Source organism: Crinia signifera, chromosome 3 (assembly GCF_055691185.1).
Source record: "Crinia signifera chromosome 3, ASM5569118v1, whole genome shotgun sequence".
Lineage (NCBI taxonomy): Eukaryota > Metazoa > Chordata > Amphibia > Anura > Myobatrachidae > Crinia > Crinia signifera.
Genome location: NC_139219.1, coordinates 302,605,607 through 302,619,985, shown reverse-complemented (window position 1 = coordinate 302,619,985; position 14,379 = coordinate 302,605,607). Strand labels below are relative to the sequence as shown.

General features: G+C 48.2%; 1 protein-coding gene across 2 annotated transcripts in view; it reads right to left on the bottom strand.

Moving 5' to 3' along the window:
* Positions 1-7,396, bottom strand: part of LPIN1 (lipin 1) — a 107,991-nt gene extending 100,595 nt beyond the window's left edge. Inside the window, exon 1 of one of the 2 annotated variants that reach the window (XM_083178559.1) lies at positions 7,272-7,396. In XM_083178559.1, coding sequence (XP_083034685.1) covers positions 7,272-7,349 — 78 coding nt within the window. In that variant the 5' untranslated portion in view covers positions 7,350-7,396. The remainder of the gene's footprint in view (positions 1-7,271) is intronic. The other variant, XM_083178562.1, reaches the window with a different exon arrangement.
* Positions 7,397-14,379: the final 6,983 nt, after the last annotated feature.

The following is a 14,379-nucleotide window of genomic DNA, read 5'->3' as shown; positions in this document are numbered from 1 at the left end:
TTTTATAGGCAGCACACTTGAGCACGGATGATTGTTGAACATGGGTCAGATTTAAATTTGTCTCAAAAACGTGTTCTACTTGAAAGTCGTGAAAAATACGGATTTCTAAAAACTACAAAAGTGAAAACACCAAACTCCGTACGTAAATGACAATACGAATCTTTAGTAAGACGCCATTGAAAGGAATGGAGATTTACGGACATATTCTATCGATTGTGATTTTTTTTGGAACCAGCGGAAAATACGAACGGCAAAAGTACGAACCATACACATTTCAGACTTAGTAAATTCAAAGATGTGTCAAATACGAACGTATTTCACATCGAAAGGGTACGTATACGACAATTCATACTCATTCAATCTTAGTTAATTTCCCCCTAATGTAGGGTACACACCAGGACTACCCGCTCACGATGCACATCGTGAGCGGGTCGTCAGTGGCTCGTCCGACCCGCTCACGGTGACGCGGGGGGGCACGACCCGCTCACGATGTGCACCGTGAGCGGGTCCGATCCGAAGGCGACCCGCACCCGGCTGTATGGTCGTTATTGAGATCCTACCTGCAGCAGGTAGGATCTCAATAACGACCGACCGACCCGCGGGACCGTGCATCGGATCGGTATCGGTCCACACCAGGACAGAAAAGGGCCCAATCAGCACACAATCTACATCCAATTGGTCGGAATTGGATCTAGATTGAGGGGATCGGGCCCTAGTCGTCCTGGTGTGTACCCAGCATTAGACTCTGCAGTTGCTGTCTCACTCTGCACCATATAACTTGATGCAGTTCCTTTGCTACTGACAGAGACTCAGGGGGATAAGAAACGCGTCGCCACAAGGATGAACCCTGTGTTCTGATTAGATCAGTGTTATCTTAAGGAAATTTCCAGGTCATGGAGCCAACTGACAAGAATTGCTGTCGGAATGGGATCTGCTAAAAGCATCTAGCCTTGCTGACTTACTTACACCGAGCAACAAGAGATGAACAGAGGTATCTTCTGTCAAGGTGACCTCAACTGCAATCCTGCATTCATTAATTATATGCCCTCATTTAGTATTGCGCATGTCATTTACTCTGGCATCGTAACCAATACACTATTGTAACAAAATTATTTGTCATAATTTAATAGCAATATTCTACAACATAATATGACATCAAGAACTAATATACTATTTCAATTAACCAATTTTTTTTTAAAAGGCGTTGTTGCCCATAACAACCAATTAGACTCTGTCCATCAATTTCTAGGATGCATTAGAGAAATTATAGACAGAATCTGATGGGACGTCTAGGAAGGGGAGTCAGCCGCAGAAGCGATATCAACGGCTTTAACTGATTCAAACTTGCAGGGGAGGATAGGTGCCCCTTTGGGAGCAGGAGCCCAGCGGCAGATGACTCCAATGTCTCCCGCATCTCTGGTTTTATAAATTACCTTTAGAAGCTGGTTAGTGCTTTGGGGGGAATTTACTACGATGGGAGTTCTATTTCAGATGGGATGTTGCTATGCAACCAATCAGATATTGGGTCATTCCATGAAAATGGTCTTCTCTTGTAACGTTTGTTACCAGTTTTCATGGAAAGCTTTGCATCAAAATTAAAGCATATCGTGTACCACACAAACATCATTTACTTACACAAAATATTCAAAACACATGCTCAAAATATATATATTTCACATGATCTTTTTAGTCACAATGTAACGTTTGTTATTATGGAATGACCCTATTATCTTCTAGAATGGGCTAATTAATTAAAGGTCCATACACACTGGGCAAAAATAGCTGGGCTGAAAAACGCTCAGTACATACACACTGAGTATACGGTTTTCCATAAATTCCCTTTTTTCTTTGCTTTCATAAAAGTGTTATGTAGTATTAATTCAGAGATTTAGGTATTGGTATTAGACATGTGAATCAGTGATAGATAAATGATGCTATTTTAAATCTTCCTATTACACACAATTCATTATTCAGATTAAATTGTTCTCCTGCGCATTCGCACAGGGGACTGATTGTTTGCGACATAATTTTTTATGCGCATGTGCAGCAGCTGTTTGTGCGCGCCCTCAGTGGATGGGCAGGGGTGTGGAGGAGCGTGCGGTGGAAGTCAACCAGAATAAAGGCCAATAAACACTAATGAATCAGGATTTATATGAAAGGCGGCCTTAATAAGTAAAGTTGGGATGAGTAAAGTTGTAACATCTTTCTGATACTTTACAGTATCGGGGGTTGCACCTGCGCACCGAATCCTTGGGCTAGCTGCCGCACTTACGGATGACTAATCCGCTGGGTTTGATTATAGGATACTTTTGGTTTAGTGCTGCGCTCCGCCCTTTTTTATGGTTGAAATGTAAGAATAAATGTAGAAATGAATAAAGAATAAATCGTGGGTGTTAATTTAAATAAAATTAAGCTTTACTGGTAATAATAAGGTGAATGAATGACACTAATAATCAGTACAATGATTCAATTAGTCAATCAATAAGATAAATCAAGTAAAACAAAATAAAACAAAACAAAACAAAAGCCAAAAAACCAAAACAAAAATGTCCTGTTTAAGAGTTCTGTGTGTTCTCCGCACAACACAGAACAAGAAAGGTTGATTGAATAAGTAAAATAAACTAAACCAAAAACAAAAAGCAAAACCAGAGTCGTGATTACTAAGGTGCATACACGTTACTTGTAGCTAGAGTAAGCCGGGTTGCTCCCGGTTCCACTCTGATGGTGTTAATAGTGTCAGTGTGTCAGAAAACGGCGTCCCGTTAGCTGACAATGTCTGGGGGTGTGCACAGTCCTTAAAGGTGAATCTTCAGGTACCTCTTTAGCATTGGTGGTCAGTGGCGCCCGGTTTTCGGGGGAAAGTAATTGCCTGACGCCGCAGGTTGCCCGGACTTCTGGAGACTCTTACAGCGGGACCGCTTGCACTCGGGGCTGCGCGTTAACACTGCTCCCTGTGCTGCGGTACACTCACTGTGAAGTCTCCAGGGACGTGCAGTCAGGGGAGGCAGGGGAGGCAGTGCCTCCCCTGTAATTAATGGTTAAAATAATAAAATACTTATGACACATTCTTTTATAAGTATTTGATTTATATTAATGTAATAATTTTTACTACATACATTTTTTATAATTGGTTTCAGAGGCACCGAGATCGGTGCTTCCGGCTGTAAATGTTAAATGTTCAGAAAGAGGGGGCGGGTAGGAGGCAGGGCTGAGCACCGGGCTGTAAAAGCCCATTAAAAAAGAAGCAGCACCTATAGCACTGCCTCAGTGACAGGGACGTGCTTTCTGCCCATATGAAAGCACTTCCCTGTCACTGGGACAGATGTGATTGGGCATCAGATAATCGTGCAGCTTCCAGCATATGAGGAACACACAGACAGCGGGAGTGGACGCCATCAAGGAGGAACGTTCTAACCATTAATTTAACCTGTCTATTCAGCTGGTGGCTGGCCGCACAGTCAGCCCATCCATATTGAAGCTCTGTCCGGCTCACGATGTGACATGCTGGTGTCACACCGCGCTCCCCCCTCCCTCTCCCCCGTCCTGCGCTGTACTCCTCCAGAGTCAGTACAGGCGACGGCTGGATGTGGTCACCCTTATTATACAATATTTTAGCTCACTTTATCCAGCGAACTCCCTCAAGGAACTTGCTGCACTGACAGCCGGTATTATATCACAAAAGCCGGGAGAGAACCAGCGTCTGCTACAGACATTACAATCACAGACGGCATGGGAAGGATCAAAAGCCGGCTGCACGATAGTAACTCCTGCATAGACAGCTCCTGCACACACGGACTGCCTCTCACATATAAATCTACTTATCTACGCTGCTGGAAGCTGGGACCACGGCTGCAGCAGAGGATAACAGAGCTTTCCAATGACCTCAATGCCATTAATTATAAGGTGTGGACGGGAGTGGAGGTAGAACTTTTACTTGCTTTTCCCACCCCGTATTACCCCTTGTGGATATTTTAACCCTGAGTTGCTGGATTATATGTATTTTAGGTTTCTTAAAGGAACATTGTCTTTTTACTATTTATTTGATTTTTAAAATAAAACAAATAAAATAATTTGGTATAATTTTGTAGCTACGCCCCTTCCACATGAAGCCACTCCCCTATATTTTTTGTTTGAGCACCCACCAGCAAAAACATAAATCGGCACCTATGTCTGCAGCTACTAACTTACTCCAATCCCCCTTCTTCTTGCCGGGGAGGACAGTTTCCCTGCCACCCGGATACAATTAGCGTGCCGCCCGGACCTCCACTCAGGTCCGACTTATAATTACAGTAGGGATGCAGCCGCATAGAGCGTGACATGGCTGTGCCTGCATCCCAGGACCCCATTGTGTGGCGGCAACCCCGCTCTCAGGAAAGCGCTGAGCCCCGGACCTGTCCCCTGCTGACAACCCTGCTAGTAGGACCTCGCTCCCAGCACACCACCGAGTGCCGGCAATCCCGCTCCCAGAATACCGCCGCAGCCCCTGCATCCAGGGCTGAAGAGCATTGCAGCGCAGCATCCATTGGAGGAATCCATTGAGGTGAGGGCTCAGGGGCCAGCGTGGAATCTTCTTCTGGTAATCACCGGCATGAACAGTGCAGAAGCAAGCAGCGCTGCTGAAGGAGAGAAGTAGACTTCTCCCGATGGGGTGCACCTCTGGCTGTACTTGCCTGCCACAGCGCTGCTTGCTCCTGTATCGCTGCTGCAGGTGCCGGTGATAACTAGTAGGTGTCTGCAGGAGGCCTGTGTGACACTGCCTGACTTTGCTCCCCAAGAGCAAGAGTTCAGCTTGTTGAGGGTGAATCATTAAATTTATTTTAAAAGGTGGCAGTGGGAAAAGCTAATTACATATATATATTATAGGGAGAGAGAGTGGGGATCCTAAAATATTTAAGGCTTTGGGGATTATGTATGAGGTGGGGGTTAGGGGTAAAAAAAAAAAAAGTTTAGTGTGTACGCTTAATATTGATAACAATGCGTGCTCCTGTACATCATTAATGACCCTCTAGTCGTCTAGTGTGTATGGGGCTTATGTCCAAGTTGACCACTGCAAACTCTGGCTCTGATACTAGCCAGTGCCTCACCAGCCACTGGCCTCACCGCACGACACTGGAAGTCTCCCTGTCTCGGAGGTTTGCAGGACACCGCCACGGATACCGATGTGGTCCGCGGCTGTGCCTGCTTCACCTCTCTACGGGTTTCCTGCACCGGTGAGCTTTCCTCTCCCCGTACTCACCTCTGCTCTCGGCGGCCTCGGTCCCACGATGTGACTGACGTGTACAGTCTGGCGCGTGCACACGCCGGCTGTCAGCGTCTCTGCTTCCAATGTCCTGGCGTTTCAGCCTGTTAGCGGGATCTGCTAACCACTGACCCAACACTTGTAAGCAGATCCCGCTAACAGGCTGAAACGCCAGGACATTGGAAGCAGAGACGCTGACAGCCGGCGTGTGCACGCGCCAGACTGTACACGTCAGTCACATCGTGGGACCGAGGCCGCCGAGAGCAGAGGTGAGTACGGGGAGAGGAAAGTTTACCGGTGCAGGAAACCCGTAGAGAGGTGAAGCAGGCACAGCCGCGGACCACATCGGTATCCGTGGCGGTGTCCTGCAAACCTCCGAGACAGGGAGACTTCACAGTGAGTGTACCGCAGCACAGGGAGCAGTGTTAACGCGCAGCCCCGAGTGCAAGCGGTCCCGCTGTAAGAGTCTCCAGAAGTCCGGGCAACCTGCGGCGTCAGGCAATTACTTTCCCCCGAAAACCGGGCGCCACTGACCACCAATGCTAAAGAGGTACCTGAAGATTCACCTTTAAGGACTGTGCACACCCCCAGACATTGTCAGCTAACGGGACGCCGTTTTCTGACACATTGACACTATTAACACCATCAGAGTGGAACCGGGAGCAACCCGGCTTACTCTAGCTACAAGTAACGTGTATGCACCTTAGTAATCACGACTCTGGTTTTGCTTTTTGTTTTTGGTTTAGTTTATTTTACTTATTCAATCAACCTTTCTTGTTCTGTGTTGTGCGGAGAACACACAGAACTCTTACATTTTTGTTTTGGTTTTTTGGCTTTTGTTTTGTTTTGTTTTGTTTTATTTTGTTTTACTTGATTTATCTTATTGATTGACTAATTGAATCATTGTACTGATTATTAGTGTCATTCATTCACCTTATTATTACCAGTAAAGCTTCATTTTATTTAAATTAACACCCACGATTTATTCTTTATTCATTTCTACATTTATTCTTACATTTCAACCATACAAAAGGGCGGAGCGCAGCACTAAACCAAAAGTATCCTATAATCTTTCTGATACTAATTAAATGATCCATAAGTTATATTACTAGACAAGTTATCAGCATCTGTCTGATAGGCTGGTTTCACACACTCCGGCTGCTGCCGGACGGTGAAATCCCGCACGGCCAGGGAGCCGTGCCGCACTCAGCAGATTACAATGGTGGGGATGGCCACAGCCCGGCAGCCCTCCCTTCCAGTGATGGGATCCGGCTGCAGCCGTGCGGCCGGGCCGTGGCCGTCCCGTGTGAATGGACACAATAGTGTCCATTCACCACTACTGTGTGCGGCACGGCTCCCTGGCCGTGCGGGATTTCACCGTCCGGCAGGAGCCGGAGTGTGTGAAACCAGCCTAACAGGGCTAGTATCCATTGCCTGAACAGCTGTCCCTATAACATCTGTATATCCACAAAAGATTCCTAGTGTGCGCAAGCATACATGGCAAAAAAAGTTGATTCTATTCTATTCTATCTGTACATTTCTATATTCATGCAGAATGCAATTATACTATGCATGTTACAGCAAGCCTCAAGTGATTACACTATGGGCCTGATTCAGGTTAGCTCGCTAGGCCCTGATTCAGGTTGGCTCACTAGGCAACGTACATTTGCTTCCTAGCGGACCCATAAACGCCGCAAGCCCGAACACCGCCCCGACAAATCCCTTCGATACCATGCCAGGGGATGTGTACGAGGAACACATCCCCTCGCAAGACGGGTCACGGGCTGACGTCATGTGACCTCAGCCACCAATCCCCGAGCAGGCATCGCCACGCCTGCTTCTACAGGGGAACGCCTAGTTTTTTTGAAAGTCAAAAAAAGGTGAGTGTTCCCCTACGAACCGGCGAGTGTATAATCATCGGGGCTGGGGTCAAATTCGCATCGCAACGAGCGATCCTGAATCGACCCAATATTCAATAACAAGAAATGTGAGACACGCTTCTAGAGATCACTGGTAATCATATGTTACAAACCGTTGTCTTTTTAACTTCTGATTCGGACAAAAGGCTGTTGTACTTCAAGGAGTGTAAGATCTGTTTCACCCTCCCCATGTTGTAGTCCTTGCAGGTAAGATCAGTGGATTCACAGAGAGCTCCAGAAGGCTGCCAGCATCCCAGTGTATCCCATGCAGTACCTCCATCCAGCTATAGAATAGCACCTATTAAACTACAGCAGCCAGCGGCTGAGCAGGACAGAATAGAGCGCTCTTTGTCACCCAGCAGCAGCAGCACATTCTAGTATATGTGTGCAGCTTGTTAATGATGCTGTGAACTCATTCATCGCCTAGGGCAGAATAGACAAGAGGGCTGAGAGCTGCAGTTGTAGGACAGCAGCACAGGCCCTGCCTGATTTAAGAGGTCGTTTAACTTTTTTTAAAATGTAACTAGAATAACAGTTTCTTGTATTTCTAAATAATACAATGTCATACCTCCCAACAGTCCATATTTTATCGGGACAGTCCCGATTGTCAGGGCCTGTCCCGCTGTCCCACCCGCGGGCGGCAGTGTCCCGCGGTGTGGGGGGGCTGTTGGGAGTCCCCCCTGTCAGCTGCTAAGCAGCGGGGAATAAACGCTGTGCGCATGCGCACAGCGTCTATTCCCGCAGCCAGGGGGCTGGGGGCATGGCTAGAGGCTCACAGAGCCTCTGGGTCATGCCCCCATAGCGGCAAAATGGGGGCGTGGCCTCGCGGAAGAGTCGCGAGTATAGGTCACGCCCCCAAATTAGGCCACGCCCCCGGAAATTTCGGCGCGCCTCTGGCGAGCAGCAGCAGCGTCCCGCCTGCTGAAGTGCCAAAGTTGGGAGGTATGCAATGTACACAGAACAGGAACAATGTATGTAGACACACAGCAGAATAGAAATGTATCAAAGCCAGCATCCCATACGGGATACGGTCGTTCATTGGGTCGACACCATTAGGTCGACCGCTGAGAGGTCGACATGGGTCTAGGTCGGCATGGGTCTAGGTCGACAGGTCATTAGGTCGACACAAGCATTGGGTCGACATGGGCAAGGTCGACAGTCAAAAGGTCTACATTGGGTTTTTCAATGTTTTTTTGAGCCAACATGTGCCCACGGGCGGTATTTCATGCCCTACCATCCACTAGGGCATGGCGGGAGAATAAAATAGTGTGCCGAGCATAGCGAGGCACCGTGCCCAAAGCATAGCGAGTGCAGCGAGCCATTTGATGGTGGTACGTGGACTGTGTCGACATTCAGGTAAAAAAACAAAACAGTAAAAAACCCCATGTCAACCTTTTGACTGTCGACCTTGCCCATGTTGACCTATTGCTTGTGTTGACCTAATGACCTGTCGACCTACACCCTTGTTGACCTAGACCATGGGTCTTCAAACGGTGGCCCTCCAGATGTTGTGAAACTACAAATCCCAGCATGCCTTGCCACAGTTTTAACACTCTCTTATAGCAAAACTGTGTCAAGGCATGCTGGGATTTGTAGTTTCACAACATCTGGAGGGCCACAGTTTGAAGACCCATGACCTAGATGCTTGATGGCTAACCTTGACACTCCAGATGTTGTTGAACTACACATCCCAGCATGCTCTGCATCAGATTTAGCATGGCCTAACAGGAAGCATGCTGGGATGTGTAGTTCAACAACATCTGGAGTGTCAAGGTTAGCCATCAAGGACCTAGACCCATGTCGACCTACACCCATGTCGACCTAATGGTGTTGACCCAATGCTTGTCGACCATTCTCTTGTAGACCTAATGATCCATACCCTCCCATACTCAGCAATCACTACAAACATGGCTCCCGCTAGCGATACCCTACGTTGTCCTGCATGTGAAGATGGACGGGAGGGTGCATAGTTTACAATAAAGGGCCTGATTCAGACCTCAACGCTGTTGTGCAATGTTGCAAGGTACTGCAATCAGATAGCCGCAGCCCACCCAGAGTGAAATTCAACCCTGTGCACGTCTGCGAATGATCCGTGTGTACTGTGACCCGCATGCACGCGCAGTCCTTTCATAATTGTCCAACCTGAGAATTCGCGAAACAGCCCAAAAGAACAGTAGTGTTGAGGTTCCCAGGGACAGAGGGCAGCTGTCTCTATACCAGAGCTATAAACTGCTGCGGCATTATATAATGGAATACATCATTATAAGAGGGAAGATGAGGCGCTATATTGCACAGGCCTCTAAGTGTATACTTATGTTTCTTTCCATTTCCTGTATTTATCAAGAAGCAAATTCCTAGACTCTTTCTTAACCCTTTGCAGTCAAAACAATGTTTGGAATTCAAAGTCTGGTTTAAATGGTCTACATCAGGGGTGGGGAACCTTTTTTCATAGAAGGGCCATTTGTAATGTATGAAATTCTTCCGGGGGCCGGACCAACATTATCACCTTTAAAAGTATCTCACCTCCGGCTGCCGATCAATAAGGGCAGCCGGCGCCCGGTTGCTGCTGCAGTGCTGCTGGATCGCTTGATCTCGCAACCGCCCGCGTCACTCACCACCTCACGCGAGACTCCCAGTCCCTTCCTTATTTCCGGTAAAGACCAGAGCCATCTTAACAGCAGTGTGGGCCCCTGGGCAAAGCAATGCACTGGGGCCCTTACCCATTCTCCCCTCCTAGGGGTGAGTGGTGCTATCAGCAGCAGCTGTGATGTCCCACGGGTTGCAGTGGGTGCTCTATCTTCCACTCAACATGTAGGACCTGGAGCAGTAACTTCTGCTAATTACTCCTTTACTGCACATGTGGTGGGAGGGTGAACACTAACGTGTGGAAGGGGGCACTGAGCTGTATGAAGGGTCCCTTGTAAATGACTTCCAGGGAGGTAGGGGGTGTTTTATACACAGGGGAGGGTTGGATAATGGAGTGGGCTTAATATTCGTCATTTTCCGGTGGAAGGGCAGCTTGTTTGACTGCAGATATCGCCATTATCTGGAAATAGATTTCTTAGCCTTCAATAGTATAAAAACCTAGAGTCCCAACTTTCAGGAGGTGCTGGGGACTTGGGGATCAGAGATCAGGAGCCAGAGCAATCCATTGACAAAAATATAAAACTGTACACCAGACGTTTGGAGCTGGAGCAGGGACCGGCTGCTGGAAGGCTGATATCTCTGGTTCTGGGCATGATAGAGACAGGCCACTGGTGTTGACAGAAAGGGGAGAGTTCCATCTTTTGGAATGTACTCTCGGAAAAACTCTAAGGTGGAGAGAACCTGAGAAATACAGTATGACTGGGAATTGCAATTAACAGGTCGGATGTGGACTGCTGCTTTGAAGTTGGATATCTCCATTTCCCCAGGGCCGATTTTCAAAATTCTGGTATCCCTGGAAAAAGGGGATCCTCAGCTATCAGCATAGGACCCCTATACACCTTGGGCCCCTGGGTAAGTGCCCATTAAGCCCATAAGAAAAGACGGCCCTGGTAAAGATGATCGGGAGGGTGGGCGGTTCTCACAAACTGGCTACACAAACTGGCTACTATTTATGTCCCACAATCAAGTTTCCCCATCCCTGGTCTACATTGAATGTTGAACAATGTTAATGTTCTTATTTTAAAGTGGCTCACCATTGGATCTGCTGCTAGTGCTAGGGCTGATGAGCCTGACTAGACGTTGGACCTGAAAGGGTTAATGGCTACACAGAACATTTGTATGGATAAAGTTGATATCCAATTGGATTTATGGATGAAATGTGTAGTTGAGTCTAGAACACTCGCAGATCATAAAGAAGTATGATTGTTACACATGAGGAAAAGGGAAAGAATTCATAGGTCCTGAATCCATCAACACCCAGGAATCAAGATACAAAAGTCCACAAGCAGTGGTAACTCATCCTGATATGATGTTATCAAAATGAAACCTTTTATTAAATTTGTTTGCTTTTCATACACAGGCGGATCCAGGGGGAGGGGGGGGGAAACGAGACACACCCTGCCGTTTCTGGATTTTTTTTCAAAGGAGATCGGCAGCAGCACTGCTGTCTCTATCCTGTTTCAGAGAGCTGTCAGGCACTAGGATCTGCTGCAGCTATAACAGCTGGTTGTCCATCCCGCAACATGTGCTAGAACCATAGGTGCCAATTCTGTGGGTGCTCAAGGGCCCGAGCACCCACAGGAATTAGTGAGAACCAACGTGTCTGTAACTCTAGAGTCTCGATGCAGGGCCACTGTATTTGCTTGTTGATGTGAGGCCGCAGAAACTGCACCACCACCCAGGGGATAGTATGACGGTGGGTATACCGGGACTCAGAGGAGTGTATGCCATCCGCAGAGTAATACGCGGACGCAGGCAGGCGCCTTAGTTCAGCATGACCCAGCGGCTGGCACATATACGCATTTGCACATACAAGATGCTGCTCTGTGCCATTACAGCTGAGATTGTTTATCCAACGGTACTGGGTGCATTAATTTCCCTTCCCCAAATGACATGCCCCATTTCACAAGGCTACACCTCCTTTCAATAGGCTTGAGCACCCACCAGCAAAAACATAAATCGGCACCTCTGGGCAGAACTAAAAGGCTGGGAATGACCATAAGTTTTGCCCTGCCCCTTCCTAAAGGACTTGGGGAATTTAACATGATGGTGGTGGGGTCCCTTGGTGCCTCTCTCAGACAGGTGTATTAAAAAGTCATCGTAATGCTGCTGTGGACACTGAAGGGGTGGGGGCTGCTGTGCTGTGAACATTAAATGGGGGTTACTGTACTGTGGACAATTAGGGGCTGTGCGAGCGGGTGATATTGGGTGGATATTAAAGGGGGGCACTGGACATTGCATGGTGGTGGAGTTTTATGAGGGGTACATAGCTTTTCAACTGACATCCATCATTCTCTTATGGATGTGCCCCTGTTTTCCTGCAACATGCATGGAGAAGTTCCAGGCTGACAATGACAGCAGCTGTGCTCCCTTTGCATGCAGTGGTCCTATGAATGGACGCAGCTGAGGCCAGTTACTCCTCGCACTCAGCAGGCTGGTTCCAGCTGGGATGACAAGCTCAGGCGCATTGCTACCGCCACTTCTGTACAGTACACAGCTACATCCTGTTAGCTTAGATCTGTAATAAACAAGGCGTAGCTGCAGTATGTACTCCAGTCAGCGGGTGCTGTCTCCTGCAATGTACACAAACATCAGCATGGGGATTACTGTTTATATGGGAGGTATTACGGTAATGTTACATATTGGCACACGGAATGTAGTTTGTACAACGAATAGTAATCATTTACACTCCACCCTGTAACTATACCAGCGCACATAGCTTTAAACGTTCATTTACCCAGGGCCGGATTAAGGGGGGGCTCAGTGGGTCAGTACCCCTTGGCCTTACTCTATCTAGGGGCCCCCTGTGTTTTTTTAGCTAAAGGTTTTAACCATGGGAGTGGGGTAGTGCTGCAGCTTCACCTCTCCACCAATGGGACAATGATTAATGGTGCTGAGCATCGGGAGCCCAGGCACACTGACTGCACAAGTGTGCAGTGCATTACTAAATCCCATGAGACTTTGCACAAGAGGTCAGAGGCTGAGAGGACAGCAGCAGCGGCGGCCTCATTATGGGAGGGTTTTTAAACAAAGGCAGCACTGAGCCTGTCACGGCTCCTACAGAGTAAGGTACAGAGGGACAAACACAGGCTTTTCATGTGGTATTTTATCTATCTATCTATCTATCTATCTATGCTGTAGATATATGTCACCCTGCAAGCAGTGCTTGAGCATGTGCAGCACATCCGCGGTCATTCGTGAATTGGGCTGCGAATTCACAGCCCTGTGAGCGGGTCTGAATCAGACCGAAAACACCAAGCAATCAACTCCTAACAGCCATGTCGAAAAATGCCAGGAGCTGGTTGGTTGGTACTTCATCTCTCTCCACTTACATTCTGCAGGAGGCTCCCTGAAATAGGAGCGATCTCCCTGACTCCCTGAAGAATATGGCAATCTCCCTGAACGAACATAAAAATACATCAGAAATATACCCATTCAAATGGAATCCTCAGTGCTACTTCCCTGCACAAACGGCCTGTTTCAGACTGGGTGTCAGTTTTGCGATTCCTCGGCCCGTGATGTGCCCCCAAACCTTTGAGGGCACATCTCTAAAGCATGAGCAATTTGCTACACAGCAAAGTGCTCGCACCTCACTGGCTGCCCCCTCGCTGCACAGCCTAGCTGCTAAGCAATGCCAGCCATGTTTTGGGCCGCAGCATCTGCATCAGGGCCATCTTAATATATGAGCTTACTGGGCAGCTGCCCTAGGGCCCCTCAATTCTAGGGGCCTTCAAGCAGGGGTTTCCTGATGCCTCTGGAGTTTCTTGTGAGGCTGCACGACTGGTTTGGTTGTGAATTACACAAAATCAGAGCTGCTGGGAAATATTCTCTACCGGTCTGCAGCCAAACAGTTATACCTGGTGTAAGCTGCTAATTGCTGGATGGCCGGTAACAGGTGGAGAGACAATGCAGGAAGTTACAGTATGCATTGCTTTGCCTAGGGCCCACAATGCTGTTAAGACAGCCCTGTTCTGCATGTGGCTTCACCCCTCCTTCCAAGAGGTCCAGACATGCTTGATTTGCTGGGACCACTCCCACAAAGTCGGTCGCCACCCCATCGCCACTAGCCCCCGTTGCGTCCTCACTACCCCCCAGTAACTTCTTAAACTGCAGTCTTGGCGAGACTGCAGTTTAAGCATACGCGTACTACGTTGGACTCTGAGGCCCTTATTCTGATCGGTGCGGCCGGAGCCGATTATGCGGCCAGGACCGTGCGTGCGAAACCCCGCCTTCCATACGGATCGCCAACTCCGTCCGTATGCGGTAACAAGCTGGCCGAACGGACCGCACGTGTATTTTTCACGGAATACGCCTCCTCCATCTAAGGGAACCTCCCCGTGTGCTCCACCAGCACCCGCAACCTCAGACCACACGGACATTTCTCCGTGCAAAAGCAGAGATCTGGGCGGGCAGCTGACATCCGGCGATGTCATATGTCCGCCCCCTACACGTGCGTCACGGCCGCATTACCATACGTACGCCCAGCGTTTTCATGGGAACTCCCATGAAACGCGGGGTGTATGCATATGGTAATGAGCCCAAATAGCCCTTCACGCCCCTCTCCACCCCCTGTTC